Below are 23,517 nucleotides of genomic sequence, written 5' to 3' on the forward strand. Positions count from 1 at the left end.
ATTGATCAATTGACGGATTGAACTTAGTTCTGTGAGTTACTGGATCCCTGATATGAAAATAATGTTGTCTAGACTGAGCTGCTAAAGGGAAAAGTGGCCTTGTTTCGAGCGGTGATAGAATATTATTATTACTTGTAAAGTCTCATGTTGAGAGAGTTTGTATCCTGTGGCAGGTGATGAGACAAGCAGTGTGCTGAATTGTCATTTACGAGAAATGCTTTGAGAGTCTGGTGTACACCAGGACGTGCTTTAGTCTTGGTTTGTAGTGTCAGCTACAAACTGGCACTTGCCACGGGCATTTGCCCTCTGCCTCCACAAGGATTAAATCCTGTGCGGCTACAGCGGCTGACTTGCAACCCCCCTGGGAGGGAACTCAGGGTGGAGAGCAGAAATGAGGCACTCTGTGCTCTGGGCAAACTGGCAGAACACATCTTCAGATAGTTAGATATTTTCAAGAGCTGATTTTATGAGCCCAATTCTTACATCTCCTCATATCTAGAAGTACACTGAGATCCTTCATGGTGACATCTACTCCTTGTGACTAGCAGAAATCTTCTGCAAAAAATATAGGCTTGATTACATGTACTCTCCCTTCACCAAAAATCACATATATACTCACCGTCCTCGCTACTTGTTCGAAGCAGCTTCTCGGAACTGTCTGAGACGCTGTCTCCTGGGCTGTATTCCTCATTTTGCCCAAATAAAACTTAACTTGCAACCCCCACATTGTGCATTTTTTAAAGTCAGCAGTAACAGTAAAAAAAAAAACAGATTCTTATGACTGTCCTCATGGAGTTTACATTCTAAAGGGCTTTAGTTTAAACTACAAAATAATACTGTGAGGTGGGAAGTCCTATTATTTCAATTTTGGAAATTTTAATTAAAATACAATAGGAAAGTGCATGAACCATTAGTACACAGATCAACAGATTTTCACTAACTGAACATTCATGTGAACCTGCACCCAGAACAAGAGACAGGATACACCATCCCTCTGATTCCCTCCCACCCCAGGTCACTGGCAAGATCGATTCCAGGATAAACACAAGTTTGACTTCTACCAGCATAGGTCAGCTTTGCCTGGTTTTATTTTGTGATGGCTGTTGTGCGTGTGTGCTCAGTCATGTCCGACTCTTTGCAACTCCATGGGCTGTAGTCCGCCAGGCCCATCTGTCCATGGGATTTTCCAGGCAAGAATACTAGAAATGGGTTGCCATTTCTTACTCCAGGGAATCTTCCCAACCCAAGGATAGAACCCTCATCTCTTGTGTCTCCTGTGTTGAGCAGGCAGATTCTTAATCAATTGCACCACCTGAGAAGCCCTCAGTTTTATTCTACATATATGAAATCCTAGAGTAGTTTTTTAAATATCTGGCTTCTTTCACTTAACATTCTGCTTGTGAGATTCACCCTGGTATGAGGCTGTAGTGAATAACTCCTTCCCTGAGTAGTTTTCCACTTTGCTAATGTGGCACAGATTACCTACCCATTCTACTCTTCCTGTACATTCGAGTGACTTCCAATTAAGGTATAAAGATGGCCTCTGCTTATTTTGATTATTTTTTAATTTGAAAAGTTTCAAACATAACCTCCCCCACTAGATTCTACCATCAAAATTTTATTAAACTTATAAAATCATCTATCCACCTGTCTGTTTTTGACACATTGAAAAGTCAATGGTATTTGTGTGTGCTCCCCTAAAAAATAAAACAAATATATCATTAACTCTACTCAGCATTTTTGCAGATTATTTTTTGACATGAAATTCACAGAGAAATGTAGAAATTTTAGGTGTACATTCTGAGTCTTGGGCAAGGCAAATACTGTGTACCTCAAACCCTGAAATAAAGAGCATCTCAAAGCGTGGAGGATGGAGGTTGTTGAAGAGAGAACATCTGCACGCTGACAGCAAGGCTATGAATCAGGGTGGAGTTTGACTTGAAAGCCTCCTGCGTGTGAGGAAAGCGGGTGGCTTCTGCCTGTCCAGTAGATCATCACCTATTTTAGAGCAGAGACGACACACGTGGAATTGAGAGGGCTTGTAGGAAAGTGGTCATGGAACAGAGGTAGCCTCAGGGAAATTAACAGTAGAAGGAAGACACAGAGTAACCTATCTTTAATAGCATCGCCAACATAAATATAAAAGTCATGGGACTATTCTCTGAATGTACCTCGATAAAGATCAATCACGGCTACTGACCACAGGAAGAGCCTGTTTCTAACACTCCTACAATGCTCGACGGGTTGAAGCTTAATGATGCTTTAGCAAAGGAAAGGCAAAGTTTAGATCAAATTTTGTTTTGTTCTCATTTAGGTGCGTGTGTGTGGGTGCTGAGTGGGTTCAGTCATGTCTGACTCTTTGCGACCCCAAAGACTATAGAGTCTGTCCATGGGATTCTCCAGGCAAGAATACTGGAGTGGGTTGCCATGCTCTCCTCCAGAGGATATTTCCCACCTAGGGCTCAAACCCATGTCTCTTATGCCTCTTCATTTAGGTGAAGTGAAGTCGCTCAGTCGGACTCTTTGCGACCCCATGGACTGAGGAGCCTACTAGGCTCCTCAGTCCATGGGATTTTCCAGGCAAGAGTACTGGATTGGGTTGCCATTTCCTTCTCGAATCTTCATTTAGATAATTGGAACTAATCCACAACTATCCTAAATATAAAAGTTATCTGTAGCAATGATAGAATGTTATTCACAGAATAAAATTCTACCCTCTAAGACTTGTTTCTGAAGTAGGCTTTTGCAAAACTGGAGGAAAAAAAAAAAGGGTCCATAATTTATGCAAGATGCAGAAGCACTATTTTGGGTAGGCCCCCATAAGTATTTCTAGAAATAAGCAGGTTTTTGGACTATTTCCTTCTTCCGTTACATAGGCTGAAATATTTTACACGTAGCAACAAATATATATACCATCAAATAAAAATTATAAATAAATATTTATCTGCACTATTTTTACCTCTGATAAAGAAGTCGTAAGTAAAATACTTTCATAGGAGTTTTCCCTCTTGGTTGAAAGCAGAACTATAGTAGATTATCATTCTTTCTTGACTGAGTGAACAATAGAAAAATTAAAATAAAGCCTGTTAGCAAGTCTAGCTACTAGCAACAAACAACCCAAAAGGCAGTATTTTCTTAATCAGTAAAGATTTTTAAATGTCTTAGTCTTTCATTGCTATAAACAAAAATTAGATGCTATACAGACAATAAAACCTCAAAAAAAAATCACTTGCCTACTGAGAAAAATTCATCAGTATTCAGTACAGAATGCACAATGTCAATTTCTTCCTCTCAAGCATAAAGTCAAAAAATGGTATGGACAATAAATTACATTCAGTTCAGTTCAGTTGCTCAGTCATGTTGGACTCTTTGCAACCCCATGGACTGCAGCATGCCAGGCTTCCTGTCCATCACCAAACCCCAGAGCTTGCTCAAACTCATGTCCATCGAGTTGGTGATGCCATCCAACCATCTCATCCTCTGTTTTCCCCTTCTCCTCCTGCCTTCAATCTTTCCCAGCATCAGCGTCTTTTCCAATGAGTCAGTTCTTCCCATCAGGTGGCCAAAGTACTGGCGTTTCAGCTTCAGCATTAGTCCTTCCAATGAGTATTCAGGACTGATTTCCTTCAGGATGGACTGGTTGAATCTCCTTTCAGTCCAAGGGACTCTGAAGAGTCTTCTCCAACATCATAGTTCAAAAGCATCAATTGTTAAGTGCTCAGCTTTCTTTATGGTCCAATTCTCACTTCCAAACATGACTACTGGAAAAACCATAGCTCTGACTAGACGGATCTTTGTTGGTAAAGTAATAGCCCTGCTTTTTAATATGCTGTCTAGGTTGGTCATAGCTTTTCTTCCAAGGTGTAAGTGTCTTTTAATTCCACGGCTGTAGTCACTATCTGCAGTGATTTTGGAGCCCCCCAAAATATAAAGTCTATCACTGTTTTCATTGTTTCCCCATCTATTTGCCATGAAGTGATGGGACCAGATGTCATGATCTTAGTTTTCTGAATGTTGAGCTTTAAGCCAACTTTTTCACTCTCCTCTTTGACTCTCATCGAGAGGCTCTTTAGTTCCTATTCACTTTCTGCAGTAAGGGTGGTGTCATCTGCATATCTGAGATTATTGATATTCCTCCCAGCGGTCTTGATTCCAGCTTGTGCTTCATTTAGTCCAGCATTTCACACGATGTACTCTACATATAAGTTAAATAAGTAGGGTGACAATACACAGCCTTGACGTACTCCTTTCCCAATTTTGAAACAGTCTGTTGTTTCACATTCAGTTCTAACTGTTGCTTCTTGAGCTGCATAAAGATTTCTCAAGAGGCAGATGAGGTGATCTGGTATTCCCATCTCTTGAAGAATTTTCCACAGTTTGTTGTGATCCACACAGCCAAAAGGTTTTGTGTAGTCAATAAAGCAGAAGTAGATGTTTTTCTGGAACTCTCTTGCTTTTTCAATGATCCAGTGGATGTTGGCAATTTGATCTCTGGTTCCTCTGCCTTTTCTAAATCCAGCTTGAACATCTGGAATTTCATGGTTCATATACTGTTGAAGCCTGGCTTGGGGAATTTTGAGCATTACTTTGCTAGTGTGTGAAACGAGTGCAACTGTGCAGTAGTTTGAGCATTCTTTGACATTGCCTTTCTTTGGAGTTGGGATGAAAACTGATCTTTTCCAGTCCTGTGGCCTCTGCTGAGTTTTCCCAATTTGCTGGCGTATTGAGGGCAGCACTTAAACAACATCATGTTTTAGGATTTGAAATAAGTCAGCTGGAATTCCATCACCTCCACTAGCTCTGTTCATAGTGATGCTTCCTAAGGCCCACTTGACCTCGATTCAGGATGCATAGATAGAAATTTCCAAGAATGTAAAAGTATGGGTTTTATTTGCAAAAATCCTAGGTTGTAACATTATGTATGTATATATTTAAAATTAAATTAAGAATGTCACTCTATTGTTATGGCATCTACTGAAATTTTGGGTTAACTGCAAGTAACAAGAGAGTGAATTTGAAATTTACCTAACTTCACCAGTAATAAACTCACCGAACATAGAAGTAGATTGGAAATAATACATTATAGTCTTTCTTTAATATAGTGTAATCTTTCTTCTGGGCTTCCCTGGTGGCTCAGTGGTAAAGAATCCACCTGTCAATGCAGGGGACCTGGGTTCAATCCCTGGGTTGGGAAGTCCCATGGAGAAGGGAAAGGCTACCCACTCTTCAGTATTCTTTCCTGAAGAATTTCATGGACAGAGGAGCCTGGCAGGCTACAGTCCAAGGGGCCACAAAGAGTCTGTCACAACTGAGTGACTAATACACTCGAGATAGACCTGCAAACTGTATCTCAAGTCTAACCACTCCTCATAGCCTCCACTGCTGTGGTCAAACATGGTCAAACCTGGTCACCTCTAACCCAGACTAGTGTTTCCCAGGTGTCACACTGGTAAAGAATTTGACTGCCAATGCAGGAGACTCAAGAGACCCGGGTTTGATCCCTGGGCTGGGAAGATCCCCTAGAGGAGGAAATGGCAACCCACTCCAGTATGCTTGCCTGGAAAATTCCACAGACAGAGGAGTCTGGTGGGCTACAGTCCATGGTGTGGCAAAGAGTCAGACAAGACTGAGCACATCACACCCACACACACAAGTCAGACTAATGAGACAGCCTCCTGTCTGCTCTCTCTGCTTCCCTCGCTTCATAAATTAAAAACGTAAGCCCTTAAAGAATATGATTTGTTAAAATTAAGTTTTGAAATGCAATTTGAATTTTTATAAAACACTTATTTTCTTCTCTCAGGACATTCTGGGTCTAGTACAGAGGAGCAGAAAGAATCACAGCACGCTACATCAGGAGTAACATACGAGCTGCCCAGGAGAAGGGGAGGGAAGGCTGAGCCATCTGGAAGGCAGACAGCCTCCCTGCGGCAGCGCCCCTGGGCCGACCCTGCACACACCAGGCATGACACACCAGGAACCCGCCTCTGATTGAACTGCAAGGTGGTGCCTGGAACCAAGAACACAGACAAGAAGATAAGACAAAAAAGAGGTTGGAAGAGGAAGAAAGGAATTCAACAATATTGAAAATGACAGTGATGGCTAATAGTTGAATATTTTGTGTCAGGCACTGTCAGAGTCTTGTATCTTAGGTCACCTCATGCAGTCAGCACTTAAGTTGTTTATTACAGCTGTGATTGGAGGTATCCTGAAGTGCAGAAACTTTAGTTCTGGTTCTGTTTATTTTAAAAGTGTAACAATTTTACTTCATTTCTAAAGCTTTGGGTTTTTCGAAAATAGCTTTTGGAGATTTTGAACCCTGACATTTAGGAATCAAAGTAAAACTTCATTTTTTGTCTCATCTTGAGAAGTTGTGATGAGAAGTTTGATGATGGTGACAATTCACATATTTGCTGAGATACACATATATACATGCCATGTTATCTTTTACACATTGACTTGGAGATAGAACTGGATTAATTTACCCTGATTCTAGATCCTAATTTAGTCTGTAATTATCATTTATGAAATAATCTGGACTTAAAATTGTCCAGTGAATCTCATGCACACATTTTGATTCCAAATGTAGTCTTTGAATAATTTTTTTACAAATATATCTGGTGAAAGACACTCCACTAATTCTGATTCATTATTAGCTGCACAGTTATTATTCATTAAAAAAAAAATCTGGACTTAGAAAATGTCCTTGACTTTGTATGATGTTCAAAGTTGAAGAATAGTTTGGGTAAGAATAAGTTTACTGTTCTCTTTAATTTGGCCATTAACATTATCTGTGGAGTCAAAGGAGGTTTCAGTTATGACTTTCTCATTAAAATGAAAATCTTTCAAAAGATTGAGTAAGTGAGTGAGTGAAGTAGCTCAGTCATGTCCGACTCTTTGTGACCCAGTGGACTGTAGCCTACCAGGCTCCTCCGTTCATGGGATTCTCCAGGCAAGAATACTGGAGTGGGTTGCCATTTCCTTCTCCAGGGGATCTTCCCGACCCAGGGATAGAACCCAGGTTATCCGCATTGCGGGCAGACGCTTTAACCTCTGAGCCACTAGGGAAGTCTAATTCAAAAGATTGGGGACATGTAATTTAGCAGATTTGAATAATAAACATTACTTAGGTATATGTTTGGGGGCTGCAAAGGTGTTTAATTTTTAGTTTGTCTATTTTCTTTTTTAAAGCATGACAAAATGTAGTACTATTCTTTTCTTCCTTAAGTAAAAGTGCTAGTCACTCAGTCGTGTCCCAACTCTGTGACCTCATGGACTGTAGCCAGCCAGGCTCTTCTGTCCATGGGATTCTTCAGGCAAGAGCTGGAGCCGGCTGCCATTCACTTCCCCAGCAGATCTTTCCCACCTCCAGCGATTGCTCCCTCCCATCTCCCCGCCAAGGATGGAACTCCTGTCTCCAGCATTGCAGGCAGATTCTTTACTGTCTGGAGCTTCCCTGATAGCTCAGTTGGTAAAGAATCGTCCTGCAATGCAGGAGACCCTGGTTCGATTCCTGGGTTCCTCGGAAAGATCCCCCGGAGAAAGGATAGGCTCCCCACTCCAGCATTCTTGGGCTTCCCTGGTGGCTCAGCTGGTAAAGAATCTGCTTGCAATGTGGGAGACCTGGGTTCGATCCCTGGGTTAGGAAGATCCCTGGAGTAGGGAAAGGCCACCTACTCCAGTATTCTGGCCTGGAGAATTTCCATGGGGTCGCAAAGAGTCGGTCACGACTGAGCGACTTTCACTTCATTTCTTTACTGTCTAAGCCACCAAGGAGCTGAAAGTTTAATTGACTAACACGGAAGACGAGCACATCTGCAAAAAAAGATGCTCAAAGTGCTCTTAGAAGTGGCTGAGGGACAGGACGGACGGGGACGCCCCTTCTTCTCCGCCCTGGGACCTCTCTGCCCCGCCCGCGGCCTCGGCCCTGGCGGGCTTAGCTCCCAGCAGCAGCGCCCCGGGTGCCAGGTCGCCACCGAGGCTTCCGGGTCCGCCCGGATGCTCCCAGCGGCCTCCGAAGGAAGGCGCACCGCGTCCCCTCGAGCAACTGTGGGGATCGAGAGAGAATCCGCCCCTTCTCTCGGGTCGCCGAGTCCCAGGAAGATAGGCTGGCCAAGAGACTCTCAAACTGCTAGGAGGAGCTAACGGCGCAGGGGCATCGCCCAGTTAAAAATTCCCGCCCCCACCAGTGGGCGCGCCCGGTACCGCCCACCTTCGCGCGGAGCCAATCAACGAGCAGCAGCGCCAGCCAATGAGGGGACGGCACGTTATTTAAACTTGGCGCGTTGCTCTGAGGCAGCGAGGGCGTCGGGGTCTCGGCGGCCACTGAGGGCTGGGGCTCAGGCTCGGAATTCGCCTTTCGGTTTTGAGAACAGGTTGGTTGAAGGGAAGTCACAGCACTTCCACCGGAAATGCAGCTGTCTTGGCTGTTGCCAACATGGTCATTACCCTCCTTCAACATACTCGCCCGAGATCCCTCCGCCACTTCCTGGGCCCAAAAGGGAGAAAACGAGGAAAATTAAATGTACGGTTAGTGTGAACGTGCTGATGTCAGTGCAGCGGCTCAGTAATTTACCTGCTGGGTCTTACCTTGGGATTCTGGGAGCAAAACCAGTTAAACAAGCAAAACCCAAGATTCCCAGTAACTCCTAAGTGGTGGTCTTGACAGACATTGGTTCTCGACAGATAACTTCTCAGTGTTCATTTTAATTGTAGATATCTGATAGTAATGATTGTAGCTTACATGTTACTCTTTGCCAGGGGTTGTGTTAAGCCCTGCGCATGTTTATCTCCACCTTTCCTTCCACCCTGGGGGAAGGGACGTTATTCGTGATTCACAGACGAGAGAGGCCGGCGTCCAGCCAGCTGGGAGTGGCGAGGCCAGGAGGGGCACCGGCGGCTCGGCTCCTCTTGCTGTCCCCGCTGCCCCGCGCTGCCTCTAAAGACAGAAGACTTAAAAAATCACCTGTGGATGTGCGTACAGCTACACAGAATACATGAAAAGAAAACTCCCTGAATGGAAAACCAAAATGAGGAAAGTGAGATAGGAAATTGTATTCACTGACACCCAATTTGACCTGATGTTGAAACCTGTTAGCTTAACAACACTTACCCCCAAATTTTTATATAGATGTTTTTGAATCCTTTAGGACTGATTCACAATGAGAACACTCCATGTTAAGTCGTTTCAGTCTTGTCCGACTCTTTGTGACCCTATGGACCACAGCCTGCCAGGCTCCTCTGTCCATGGGATTCTCTAGGTGAGAATACTGGAGTGGGTTGCCACTTCCTTCTCCATGGGATCTTCCCAACCCAGGAATCTAACCTGTGTCACCTGCTTTGGCAGCCGGCTTCTTTACCACTAGTGCCACCTGGACAATACTCAAAAATGTTTATAATGGTATTTTTGAATCCCTTAAGATTGATTCTCGGTGAGAACACTTCTCTATAATTTATAAGCAAAATGTTAATGTGAACAATGATAACTTTCTAATACACTAAATTTATGTTTATTATTTCATATTGCAATGTTATTCATCAAATTAACATTGCAAATATAATCCCTCTTAAACTCAAGTCACTGAAATGTTTGTTTCAACTCTTTTTGACATGATAGGAACCAACCGGCTACTTGTGGCCTGTGATTTACTTTAAACCCTTTCCATGATGGACGAGGTGGTATTGTCCTCTCTGGAGGAGATGTATTTGCTGAGTCTGAAGACTGTACCACCCCATGAACAATAGAATGCTTCCTCTAGAACCAAAGAATCGTGGTGGTTTTCAAAATGTGTCTAAAAAGTCTTAGCCATTCCTCTTTTCATTCAAGAGGAAAGACAATTTGTGTCTTTGGGTGGTGCGGACTTAGGGATTCACAATGGCAGAAGTGACATGGTATCACTTCCTAGATTAGGTTATAAAAGCCTGCAGCTCCTGCCTGTGTTCTCACTCTTTCTTCTTATTTTTTTTCTTGGGAGTAGCCAGCTACCCATCACCAGACAGCCCTGTGGAGAGAGGCCATGTGGGGAGAACGGGCCCAGAAGTGAGCTTGGAGGTGAAGTCTGCTCCAAGACAGTCTCTGGGCACCTCACTGCCATAAACTTTGACCTCAGCCCCAGGGGAGATCTTGAGCCAGATCCACCAGCTCAGCCATTATACTCCTGACCTACCTGACCTGTCAGGTAATAAATGTCTGTTGTTCTAAGTGGCTACAATTGGTCTAATTTGTTACACAGCAGTGGAGAATTAGGTGTCCCACACAGCACTGCAAATAGTGATAGTTTTACTTCATCTTTTCCAATTTGGATGCTCTTATTATGTTGATAAATGTTCCCTCTATAACCACTTTGTTGAGTTTTTTTTTTTTACTCATAAATAGCTGCCTACAGACTAAAGAAATTTCTAATGAATTTTATTTGTGCCTGGCATTCTGAACTATTAGGACAATTATAGAACAGTCTTGCTTTTTCTACTTTTGCTTCTGCAAACTTGCTGTATGTAAAATAAATTAGGCCCCACAGCTTTCCTACTTCTTAATGTGCTCAGTCACTCAGCTGTTTCCAGCTCTTTTGCAACCCCATGAACTGTGGCCTACTGGGCTTCTCTTTCCATGGGATTTTCCAGGCAAGAGTACTAGAGTGGGTTGCCATTTACTTCTTAATAACCTTAGTCAGTGCAGTCTTACCTGGAGGTTAGGAGATAAGACTGAGTGTTCTGATCCTCTGATCATAAGATTGGCTCTGCCAGCCAAAACTGGCAGCCAGCCCCAGTTTTAGGGGCTTTCCCAAAGTCACCTTGTTAACATAGCAATATACACAGTTCTCACTCTCAGCACTTAGTAAAAATCATATGATCATTGCAGTAGATGCAGAAAAAGCATTTAACAAAATTCCACATCCATTTATGTTATGCTAGTGTTTGGAACTGTGAAGCATGGACCTTCTAGGGAGACTAAATGTATGAGAAATATAGTTTGGTCATCTGAATGTCAAATTATACATACATTTTTATAAATCACAATTTCACAGAAGGAAACTCTTTCAAACTCATTTTAAGAGTCCAACATTACTCTGATACCAAGACCAGATGATGACACCACAAGAAAAGAAAATTGCAGGCCAATATTCCTGGTGAATATAAATACAACAATTTTCAGTAAAATATTAGCAAACTGAATTCATTAACACATTAAAGGATCATAGGCTGTGATCAGGTAGCTTTTACTCCAGGGATGTAGAAATGGTTCAACATTCACTAACCACTGTGATATAACACATTAACACAATGAAGGATAAAAATCATAAGATCATTGCAATAGTTGCAGATAAAGCATTTAACAAAATTCCACATCCATTTATGTTAATGCTATCAATAAAGTGGGTATACAGGGAATGGCCATACATGGCACAACTAATATAATATTTAATGATGAAAAGCTGAAAGTTTTTTTGTCTATCATCAGGAAGGACAAGGAACTAAAAGAGTTCCTGGACCCCATTCCACTGTGATTGTGTGCCTGTGTGAAGCCTTTCTAACATCAGTAAGCAGTTCCCAAATGCCAGCAGGATGTCCAAGAAATCAATTTAATTGTGACACTATCTGGAGATAAAATCAGATTCCACAGGTAAAGGGTTCAGTCCCATAAGATCACCCTATACTTCAGACACTAGTTATAACCCAGTTTGTTACCAGTGCTTCTGACCAACTGCTACAAACTGGAGGTTCCCACAACCTCCTCCAACTCAGGATGCCAGTCAGGGTCCAGGTTGTCACATGTACTTCTGACTGACTGGCTATAAATCAGAGGTTCCCATTTTCCGCTTCTTGGGTTTGATTAATTTACTAAAATGGCTCACTCACTGGATTATCAGCTTGTTACAAAGGACATTTAAAGACTACAAATCACAAGCCAGATAAAGAGATCAAAACCACAGTGAGATGTCACCTTATACCTGCCAGAAAGGCTGTTGTTAAAAAGACAAAGTTAACAAGTGCCAGCAGGGGTATGATGGAGAAGGAAATGGCAACTGACTCCAGGATTCTTGCCTGGAGAATCCCGTGGACAGAGGGGCCTGGTGGGCTGCTGTCCATGGGGTCACACAGAGTCAGACACGACTGAAGCAACTTAGCATGCATGCATGCATTGGGGAAGGAAATGGCAACCCACTCCAGTGTTCTTGCCAGGAGAATCCCAGGGACAGGGAAGCTTGGTGGGCTGCCGTCTATGGTGTCGCACAGAGTTGGACACAACTGAAGTGACTTAGCAGCAGGGGTATGAAAAGAGAAACCTCGTTACCATCTTTCTAAATTCCATATATATGTGTTAGTATACTGTAATGGTCTTTATCTTTCTGGCTTACTTCACTCTGTATAATGGGCTCCAGTTTCATCCATCTCATTAGCACTGATTCAAATGAATTCTTTTTAATGGCTGAGTAATATTCCATGGTGTATATGTACCACAGCTTCCTCATCCATTCGTCTGCTGATGGGCATCTGGGTTCCTTCCATGTCCTGGCTATTATAAACAGTGCTGTGATGAACATTGGGGTGCACGTGTCTCTTTCAGATCTGGTTTCCTTGGTGTGTATGCCCAGAAGTGGGATTGCTGGGTCATATTGATCATTAAGGCAGATCTAGTAAATGAAACATGTGGAGATCAATAAAATTTTGTGAACTACATATGTTGAATATGTTTTGCATTTTAACTTGTAAATAAATTACATTAGGAATTAAAAAAAAAAAAGAAAAGAGAAACCTCAAGCCCTTTTGGTAGAATGTAAACTGGTTCACTGGTTGGACTTCCCAGGTGGCGCTAGTGGTAAAGAACCTACCTGTCAGTGCAGGAAATGCGGGTTTGATCCCTGGGTCAGGAAAATCCCCTGGAGGAAGATGTGGCAACCCACTCCAGTATTCTTACCTGGAAAATCCCATGGACAGAGGAGCCTGGCAGGTTATAGTCCATGGGGTCGCAAAGAGTCCAAAATGACTGAAACAACTTAGCACACACACAAACTGGTTCAGCCACTATGGTAAACAGTATGGAAGTTCCTCAAATAATTAAAAATGGAACTACTATATAATCCAGCAATTCCATTTCTGAGTGTTTATTCAAACAAAATGAAAATACTAATTCAAAAAGATACAGTGTTCACTACATTATTTACAGTAGCAAAGATATGGAAGCAACCTATGTATTCATAGATGGCAGAATGGATAAAGAGAATGTGGTATATGTATTCAGAGAAACATTATCCAGCCTTAAAAAGAATGAAATTTTGCCATTTGTGAAAACATGGATGGACCTTGAGGGCATTATGCTAAATGAAATGTCAGAGAAAGACAAAGAACATATGATCTTACTTACATGTAGAACCAAAAACAAAACCATAAAAATAAATAAATAAACCAACCAAAAACTGAGCTTAAGGATACCAAGGATTGATTAGTGGTTGTCAGAGTCTGGAGGTGGAATAGGGAGTTGGGCAAAATGGATGAAGAAAAAGTAAAAACTTTCAGTTGTGGGGAAAAAAAAGTCATTGGGATGTAACATACAGCAGGTAACCACAGCTAATAATGTGTTAAAATAATATATTTTAAAGTTGCTTAGATAGTAGATCTTAAAATTTCTTATCACAAGAAAAAATTTTTTATAACAAAGTATAGTGATAGATATTTAAACAAAAGAGTAACAAAGTATTACCTTAAAATATTTTTACTTTATTTATATCTTTATTTTCATCTTTCAGTGTTCATGTTTTTGTAGAAATTTGAAATGTTTCTAATCAACTGATTTTTTAATTGGAATACAATTGCTTTACAGTGTGTTGATTTCTGCTGTACAACAAAGTGAAACTGCCATATGTATACAAATGTCCCCTCCCTCCCCCCAACCCACTTCATCCCACCCATTTCAACTGTCCAGAGCGCCGACTGGAGCTTCCTGTGCTATGCAGCAGGCTCCCACTAGCTACCTGTTTAACCCATGGTAGTGTATATTTGTCAATCCTCACCTCCCGATTTAGTCTACCTCCCCCTTCCCCCACTGTGTACACATGTTTGTTCACAACTATGTCTATTCCTGCCCTGCAAGGAGGTTCATCTGTACCATTTATCCTAGATTCCACCTATATGCATTAGTATGTGATGTTTTTTTCTCTTTCTGACTTACTTCACTCTGCATGACAGACTCAAGCAACTGACAAAGGATTCATCTCCAAAATATACAAATAGTTCATGCAACTCAATATAAAAACAACAAACAACCCAATCAAAAAATGGGCAGAAGACCTAAACAGACCTTTCTTCAAAGAAGACATACATGAAAGAGGCACATGAAAAGATGCTAAACATCATTAATTATTAGAGGAATGCAAATTGAAACTGCCGTGACGTATCACCTCACACCAATCAGAGTGGCCATCATGAAAAAAGCTACAGACAATAAATGCTAGAGAGGGTGTGGAGAAAAGGGAACCCTCTTGCTCTATTGTTAGGAATGTAAATTGATACATCCTTGTGGAGAACACTATGGAAGGTCATTTAAAAGGTAAAAATAGAACTACCATATGACCCAGCAATTCCACTGCTGGGATATCCCTGAGAAAACCAGGGATTTAAAAATTTATAACTTAAAATGACACATGTACTCCAATGTTCATTGCAGCACCATTTACAATAGGCCAGACATGGAAGCAGCCTAGGTGTGTATCAACGGATAAATGGATAAAGAAGATGTGGTACAAAAACACAGTGGAATATTACACAGTCATAAAAAGAAATGAAATCTAATTACCAATCTAATAAACTAGATCTAATGAGTAATGTAGGAATGACACACAGGTTTTTATGTGTTTGTTAAATGATATTTTGAGGATGGAGATAAACATTTTTTATGAAATAAAGTCTCAGAAAACTTCAGAAGTTATGGAGAATATTTTAGAAAGTTAGAATGATCGATGGAAGGAGACATTGAAGTTGTTACATCTAATTTCTTCCCAAATTTCTTCTTTCTTCTTTATGTTTTATAAATAGGACATGTAGCATTTTGATTTTCCAAGTGTTAATGAAGTGCTTTTAAGAAGTGATTAGTTGGTCACCTGGATTATAATTGCACCATCCACATAATATTTAACACAAATTCTGATTTACTTGATAAAATGAGAATTGGATTAATAATGAAAAGTTCAGTTTTGTGACTGCATTTTCACCGATGTTTCATTCACAATGAGGATACACCAATATTCCTTTCTGACAGGTTGTTCGAAATGTATGATTTGGTGTCCTTGGGCGATATCCACGTTTACACATAAATTCAATAGTGTCATCTGTTCTAGTGTAAATTTTTTTATCATCTCTCCATTTTAACTGTATGTTGTGTTGTTTCATCATTTCTTCTGAAATTACACATGGATCTGAAGTTAAAAAGAACATAGAACATTAAGTAGTATACAAATATTTCCTTCAGGATTTTAGACTTTCAAGTAGAATCTTCTACACTGGTCCAGGATTTCATTCTCAAAATCTTTTCCAAGCTAATTCACTGAAAACCCATTATGTAGATTCCAATTAATGATATAAAAGTGAGGTAGTACATTTAATTTATTAAGGGTTATAATGAAGGATTCATGAAGTCAATATCACATTGAGTTTATATTAAATAATCTTTCATTGCTATGATTCCTTGAACAATAAGTTTTTCAGACTTTATTTTCTCATATATTATTATCTTTTAGTCACACATTCAATAGAATTGTTGTTAATCCATAAAATTTCTATTCTAAACAGCACAATATTATACCAGTTGCACTGATTTTCCCAGGACCCACGAGAAGATGGAATATTACCTAAGCACTTTGGTGGTTCTGACCACTCTCCATTCCGACACACTATGTGTCTCTCTCCCTGAAGTACGTAGTAGGCCTGGCACCGGTACTCAACAGCTGACCCCGGAGGGTACTGTGACAAGGGGAAGGAGGTGGTGTCTCCGTTGTCTACTGGCGGAGGAGGCCCACATCTTCCCTGAGGGTCTTATTGAGAGACCAAAGAAAAGCAGAGGTTAAAGAAAACAAATAAAAATATACCACAATATGTGACATCAAGATTTATGATTTCTGATGACAGAAATGATTCGTTTAAGGAATTTTAATCACTTAAACTGAGAGTCAAATTTTAAGGCCTTCCTTTCACCCCATGTGAAAGCATACATTAGACATTAACAAACATGTCTGCTTTGTGATATTCTGGTACTTAAAAATGTTTTCCTTAATGCATGTATGCTAGAAAGATGGATTGCTACCATAAACAAAGGAAGTTTCTTGGTCTTATGTATTAAGCATACTGCAATGCCTATTGAATCTTTAATAATTTTTAAAATTGATTTTCATTTTTTTTCCAAGAGAAACATCAACTTCTTAAATAAAATTCAAGGAATTACAAATGTGTTTAATGTGAAGGGAATTTCAGGCTTTCTGTCTGGACAAAGTGAGAAGGGGACATTTCTGCTTATTTCTTCTGCTACATATTCCCTCTGTTAACTAAAAATCCTGAACAGAATTATAAAAACCAACATAAGAGGTTGTGAAGAGTGTAGAAAAGAAGTAGAGTAATTAGCCTCCAACTAATAAAAATAAATGAAAAAAGAAAAAAAAAAGAAGTAGATTGTTCTGAGACCTTGGGACTCAAGGAGTTAGGCTGCACTGGTTGGTGGAGCTTTCACTTTGCTTTGTATGTATCAGGACTGGGCACTGAGATTGCAACTCAGAAATGATTTCACATTCAGGCAAAATTAACAAACAAAAAGTTCACAAGAAGGTTCTGCTTTCTTTAGGCACAGGCCCAGGAAAGGATCAACCTAGCAAGACAGAAACATTTTTTTTTCACAGTACAGGACTTAGTCTAGAAAAACACCACAGAGTAAACCTAAGACCAACCTTCTCTTCACTTTGATCAATAGGGGCCAGTTGACGAGTCTAGACTTTTCACCCGCACTGGAAGGGAACAAGATGCCTGTCCTTGTGTTTGGACTGCACCCTGGGGGTTTCATGGTCTCCTGGAACCTGGATCTTGCATCTGCTGTAAAGGTATTTTTGTGGATAAATGCTAAATTTTTATTATTGAAAGTGGGATACCAGGAGGAGCATCTTATCCTTTATCTTGCTGACATCACTCTCACCTCTGTGCTATTTTTGTTTGTATTTCGTAATTGTTCTCTTCTTTCTGTTTGGAATTTCTTGTTTCTAATAATTTTGTATATTCTCTATTTTATTAATCTCTGTTTAGCAGATTGCTTCTGCTTCCTTTCTTCAATTAATAACTCAATCACATTACAGTTTTTTGGACACCTATATGTTTGGTTTGCAAACGCTCATTTTTTAAAAAAGTTATTCTATATCGGAGCATAGTTGAGTAAAAATGCCGTTCTAGTTTCAGGTGTTCAGTGATACTTATCTGTGTATTGCTTCCTGGAAATTTTCTTTTTATTGCAGTATAGCTGATTTGTAATGTTGTGTTAATTTCAGGTGGAAAGCAAAGTGAATCTCTTATACATATATCAACTTTTTTTTTAGATTCATTTCCCATAATCACCCAATAAAGGTGATCTTTTAAAATTGTTAAAATCACCTCTATTCAGATTTGAGTTACATACAATAAAACCCACGTGTCAGCCAATGATGTGACAATGTGTAATTGTCACAAACCCAGTCAACTAGAGGCAGTTTGCTTCTCCGCTTACTATTCTGCCTTTCCATTTCTACTCCACCCCTCCCCCACAACTCTCCTCCGCTTGGAAGCCCGTGTTTTCCGTCCCTGTGGAGCAGTGCTGCCTCCCTCCAACTTGTTTATGGGTTCATACAGCTTGCGTTCTCTTACATCTGGCTGCTTTATGTCATCAAATGTCAGGCCCCGTCTGCTCTGTGGTGTCTTGCATCATTAGTTCACTCCTTTTCATTGTGGAGCAGGGTAGCTTTATATAAACATAAGTATGTTTGTCCATTTTATCCTCTGTTGACTGTCTTTTGAAGTGTTTCCAGTTTGTGGCAGTTATAATTGAGCTATTTATGAACATCTGGACTCAAGTCTTTGAGTAAACATGTATTCCACTATTTCCTGATGTATAGTTAAAAGTGAAATTGCTGGGCTATCTGATACATGCATGATTAAATCTATAGGAAACTGCCATACTGATATTCAGGGTGATTGTACCGTCTTACATTCCCACCAGCAATGTATGAGAGTTCCAGTTGAATCCTTACTAACAAACAGGATAATTGGGTTTTTTAAAACTGAGGTACAATTGGTTTCCAATACTGTGTTAGTCTTAGGTGTATAGCATAGTGATGCAGTACTTTTGTAGATTATACTACCTTATAGTTTAAGACACAGACTATAATTCCCTCTGCTATACCATATACCCTTGTGGCATATCTGTTCTATATAATACATGGTAGTTTGTACCCTTAATCCCATACCTCTAACTTGCCCCTCCCTATTTCCTTCCATCTTTTGGTAACTACGAATTTTTTTTCTATATCTGCGAGTCTGTTTCTGTTTTGCATATACAATCAGTTGTATTATTTTTTAGATTCCATGTATAAATGATATCATAGAATATTCGTCTTTCTGTGTTGAGTGCATTTCACTGAGGATAATGTTTTCTGGGTCTACCCATGTTGTTACAGATGGCACTATTTCATTCCTTTTTGTGGCTGTGTAGTATTCCATTGTATATACACAATGGAAAACACCTGAGTTGGTTGCCAGGGAAGCCAACCTCGTGATGAGAAGATTGAAAGTTTCAATCCCACAACCCTGGCCTCCAGGGAGGGAAGAGAGGCTGCAGATCACCTCAACTGCTGATAGCCCATGGGTTAATCAGTTTGCCCCAACGTAGAACCTCCATAAGAAAAAAAGGATGGGATTCTGAGAGATCCCTGGTTGGTGCGCATGTGGGTGCTGGAAGAGGAGGGCCTGGAATTTCCACACCTTCCACACACCTCACCCTGTGCATCTCTTCCATCTGAGTGTTCCTCAGTTATGTTCTTTATATTCTTTAAGCTGGGAATCTGGAAAATCAAATGTTTCTTTCAGTTCTGTGGAACACTCTAGCAAATTAATTGAACCTGAAGAAGAGGTCCTGGGAACCTCTAACACATAGCTAGTAGACAAAAGCATAGATGACAAGCTAGACTTGTGACTGACTTGTGAAGTGGGGGGTGGGAGGAAGAAGTCTTGGGGGCCTGAGCTCTTACCTGTGGGAACTGACAGTATTTCCAGCTAGACAGTTTCAGGGAATTGCTTGGTGGTATGGAAAACATGCATCATCATAATAGGAAAGATCGTTAAACAACTGGCATGGCCTATTTCAACAGAATTATAAATAGGCTTATCCTAAGTTGAAGTAAAAGCCACGTGTGGTAACTGAAATATTCAATTTGACAAATTTGGTTTTGACATTGAAAAAGGCTAGTTTTCTCTTCCTTTATTTCCTCCCTATGTATCATTCACTTCCTTGCCAAAGGACCTTGTCAGAGTCAACTGGCTGCCTTTTAAAGTTCCATGAGAGAACCATATTTTGATTTACTTCTTTTGATGCATTGTTATATTATGTGAAGCTATTAGGATTTACATTAAAATGCTGTATATTCAAAAGCAGCACAATATGTATTACCAAGATTTGTTGATTCTGATAAAAATCATTCACTGAAGAAACTATATAATGTGAGAATTATAGTTTTTCAGCATGTTCTTGGCTAGTGTTTGCTATTATTACCTACATTTAATTTATGTAAGTAGATGAAATGATTTTCTAGTGGTGAACCAGATATTTGCAGCTCTACTTAGCCAGAGTTGGAACCTTGAACTGAAAAGGTGACGATAGTAGCAACAGCAATATCCCCTGTACTTAATATTGTTCTTTCTCTATAAAATATGAATGAATCCCAGACCTGAGAGCACAGTGTGTTACTCACAGACACGACGGCATTCAGGGGGGGAGGACCAGCCTCCTTCTCCACATGCAATGTTGCTCTGACCGTTTGGGAGACTGTAGCCAGTGTCACAGACAATGTGAACGACGTCACCTTCCCGGTGTGTTTGTCCTGAAGACGTAGATTGACCATTTTCCACCCAAGGGAAAAAGCACTGTCCTAAAAGGCAAAAGGTGACTGGTACTCATCTTGCAGTGAAAGAGTATGACATTTTGCAAAGTTCCAAACAGAAATCAAGTACAAAAAATTTGCTGCTTAAAAATTAGGCCATGCTTGTAAAAAAATTAGTATCCCATGTCATTAATTCCAACTTGTATAATGAAAACATTTTTCATTTGTGAAGTTACTTTCCACAGACATCTTTTCACAATGACTGTCATAGGTCATCTTTGCTGGCTCCTCTGGTCTCCATTGCTACGACTGTGCAGACCCCGAGATTCCTTCAGGCACAGCCTCTCACCCACTGGACACATTGGTAATTCACCCCGGTGATGAGGAGGGTGCTTACTCACTGAGGCACTTTGGTGCTGGGGACCATCCTCTCTCTGTACAGTTTATTCGAGTCCAGAGTGATTGTGAAGGAGTCACAAAGCTGTGATCACAGGTGTAGTAGAAATATTTCCCTACATCAGCTGGGAAGATTTTTTTATATTTATTTTCATTATATATGCTTCCATGTTTTATTTCTGGAAAATCACATGTTCTTCCTTAAAAAAAATAGTTATCCTACATTAGTGAATAGTTCTATGTATGTTAATAATCCCATTGATGAATTTATTATTATTCTCAGCTTAATTATCCCGCTTATAGTAGTGATAGAGATCTGGGACAGTCTACAACTAATCGGGTGTAAAGGTCCTGGAGAAATACAGAATGTTTATGTTCTTTGGAAGTGTTTCTAATATTGACATTATATAGGGGAAAAGAGGAGAGAGAAGACATAAGTTATTTTCTTTTTCCTTAGAGTATGAGGTAATTTCCCCATAAGTTGACTCTTCATCATGATGATACAATACAGACAATTTCTGCAAGTCGCCTATTAAAATATAAAGACACATGAAAGAAGATGAAACATGAAGCTGCACTGAAGAGGGAAGCTGAGTGCTCAGACCTGTTTCAGCTTACCTTGCCCGTGAGCACAGCAAACCCACAGGGTGAGGATGACATTGCGTAGTAACAGCTTGTTGGACATTCTCAAAGGCACGTTCATGCAAATATTCCAGTTGTGTTGTTTGGTCGTTTAGCAGCTCATCAACTGTGGCTCTGAATTTAAGGGGATATCTATCAATGTGATGCTAGTTAAGTGAGGTCACTTAGTATCAAAGTTCAAAGAGCTTTGCCAAAGCCCTGAATTCCCGGTAGTGGTTTCAAAACAATTTCTTGAATTCATTCCCTGATATGTACTTGTCTGTTGGGAAAGACAGAAGGGAACGCCAGAGGACAAGATGGTTGGATGGTATCACCAACTCAATGGGTATGAGTTTGAGTGAGCTCTGGGAATTGGTGAAGAACAGGGAAGTCTGGTGTGCTGCAGTCCGTGGAGTCACAAAGAGTCAGACACAACTGAGTGACTGAACAACAACAAATGTACTTGTTTGAGTTTGTTTCTTTTTAGGGAGAGTACTATACTGGCCTCCAAAGTGATGTAAAGCACTAATTTTTAAGTTAAATTCGTCTCAAAAACACCATTTCTTTCTCAGCCAGATGAGTAACTGAGTTCAAGTCACTAACACTTTCTCATGGCCTTACTTACCTTCTTCCAGCTTTGCGTAGGGTAGGGATTTATAAAAATTGATGTGTATTTGAACCTTACTCCACCCTCTATATTTTCTTGGGCTTAGGAAAGTACCAGTTTTATTGGAACTCACTTTGGATCACACTAATAAGTACAAGAGTTTCAGTGTATTCTCGGCATTAAGTATTCACTGTGCTTTGCATGTGTGCTCCCTTGAGTCTGACTCTTTGTGACCCCACAGACTGTAGCTGCTAGGCTCCTCTGTCCATGGAATTTCCCAGGCAAAGATACCGGAGTGGGTTGCCATTTCCTTTTCCATAACATACTTTGAGGCACCTTTTAATTTTAAAATATATTCAGATGCACACAGTGATAATCCTCTTTTTATAGGAATATAACTCAAGAATCTTCACCTGTTCTTTCACTGACTTATTAATTGCCTTTATTCTTTATTTTGTTTATATGTGTGTATTTATATAATGAATTGTATTTGTCATCATTTAAAGTGCAATTCTTTAATAGAAGAGAATTTCTATTATCAAGAAATTCTGTTATCTAATTACCAAGCAGATAATTAACATGGAAAATATAATACTAGTATAAAGGAGAAGAAAATAGATCAGTCACCAATGTGAGAGAGTTAATGCACTGAAATTATTTATTATTTCCTTACATAATACTACTATAGTAGTTTCAAAATATTAAATTATTTATTAATGTAATTAAGACTTCCAGAATAGAAAAATAGCTTATAGCAACTAACCCTTCTATAAAGAAATATTATAAACTAATACAAACTACAGCAATGAGTACTTGACAGACTGAAAGAAAGCAGAAAATGGTAAGTGTCCAACCCTTGAAAAAATGGAACCAAACTGAGACCTATATTTACCCACTTTTGGGGAAATTCCCCCAAGTCTTCATATTTCTCCTTAAGTTATCTACAAAATCCACATGAGGATTTATGGTATGAAACTCCAAAATCAGATAAAATAAAAAAAAGAGAATTACTATATAATAATGAAGAGTGTTTTATAATAATAAATAGTCCAGATGATGTTGACTTCACTAAGGCAAAAGAAAAAAAGCCATTACGATGGTAAATGGTAAGGGCAGAGTAAAACATAATTATAGCATGTAATGTTTACAAATTAAGGATTCCACCAAAAAAAAAAAAGGCTACCAGACCTAGTATATTAAAAATTTCATATAAAAACAAAAATTGAAAAAATATTAAAAGCCACACTGACTTTTATAAATACTTTGAAAACTTTATTAAGAAATGCATTTGAGAAAATATTTGAAGAGTGCTACACCGCAAATTGTAAAACAAAACTGAGAAAAATGTTAAAATGCAAATGAAGGAAGAAGTAGATGATAAAGCTGGAATAGAACATTTAGTATCACCAAGATGTCAATTTTCCTCAATTAATTTATGTTTTGAACATGACCCTAGTAAGATTCTTCAATTTGTCCTCCAAAAGTTAATGATATGATTTAAAAATGCATGTGCCAATGGCCAGATCAATCTTGAAAATAAAAGAAGATTTGTAATACCAGATATGTAGATTTATAATTAAGATATTGTGTTTATCACAGTGTGGTAGTTGGCTAATGATAGTGAAATTGATCAGTAGAAAGAAGAGAGTTCAGAAATACCCCCCCCCAGAGATTATGTTTTGTTCACCCATGTAATTAGGCAGGGAAGAGAAGTTTTCCCCAGAAAGGGTGAGATGACAGTTGTCTTTTGGTTGGTAAACAAAACAGAACCCTTTAAAAAATATTTCTTATTGAAGT

At 39.7% G+C, this 23,517-nt stretch overlaps 2 protein-coding genes across 2 annotated transcripts in view; one reads left to right on the plus strand and one right to left on the minus strand.

Moving 5' to 3' along the window:
* Positions 1-8,291: 8,291 nt before the first annotated feature.
* LOC110148106 (membrane cofactor protein-like) overlaps positions 8,292-23,517 on the plus strand; it is a 100,164-nt gene continuing 84,938 nt past the window's right edge. Inside the window, exons 1-2 of the mRNA XM_070473851.1 lie at positions 8,292-8,375; positions 16,952-17,078. The gene's annotated coding sequence lies outside the window, so the exon portion shown is untranslated. The remainder of the gene's footprint in view (positions 8,376-16,951; positions 17,079-23,517) is intronic.
* Positions 13,696-21,262, minus strand: LOC110152474 (complement factor H-related protein 2-like). Its single transcript, XM_020916233.2, has 5 exons — positions 21,111-21,262; positions 20,498-20,692; positions 19,968-20,144; positions 15,843-16,025; positions 13,696-15,410 (listed from the first exon to the last, which is right to left on the minus strand). Exons 1-5 carry the CDS (start codon positions 21,193-21,195, stop codon positions 15,214-15,216), a joined length of 837 nt encoding a protein of 278 aa, XP_020771892.2. The 5' UTR covers positions 21,196-21,262; the 3' UTR covers positions 13,696-15,213.

Source organism: Odocoileus virginianus, chromosome 11 (genome assembly GCF_023699985.2).
Source record: "Odocoileus virginianus isolate 20LAN1187 ecotype Illinois chromosome 11, Ovbor_1.2, whole genome shotgun sequence".
In the NCBI taxonomy this organism is placed as follows: Eukaryota; Metazoa; Chordata; class Mammalia; order Artiodactyla; family Cervidae; genus Odocoileus; species Odocoileus virginianus.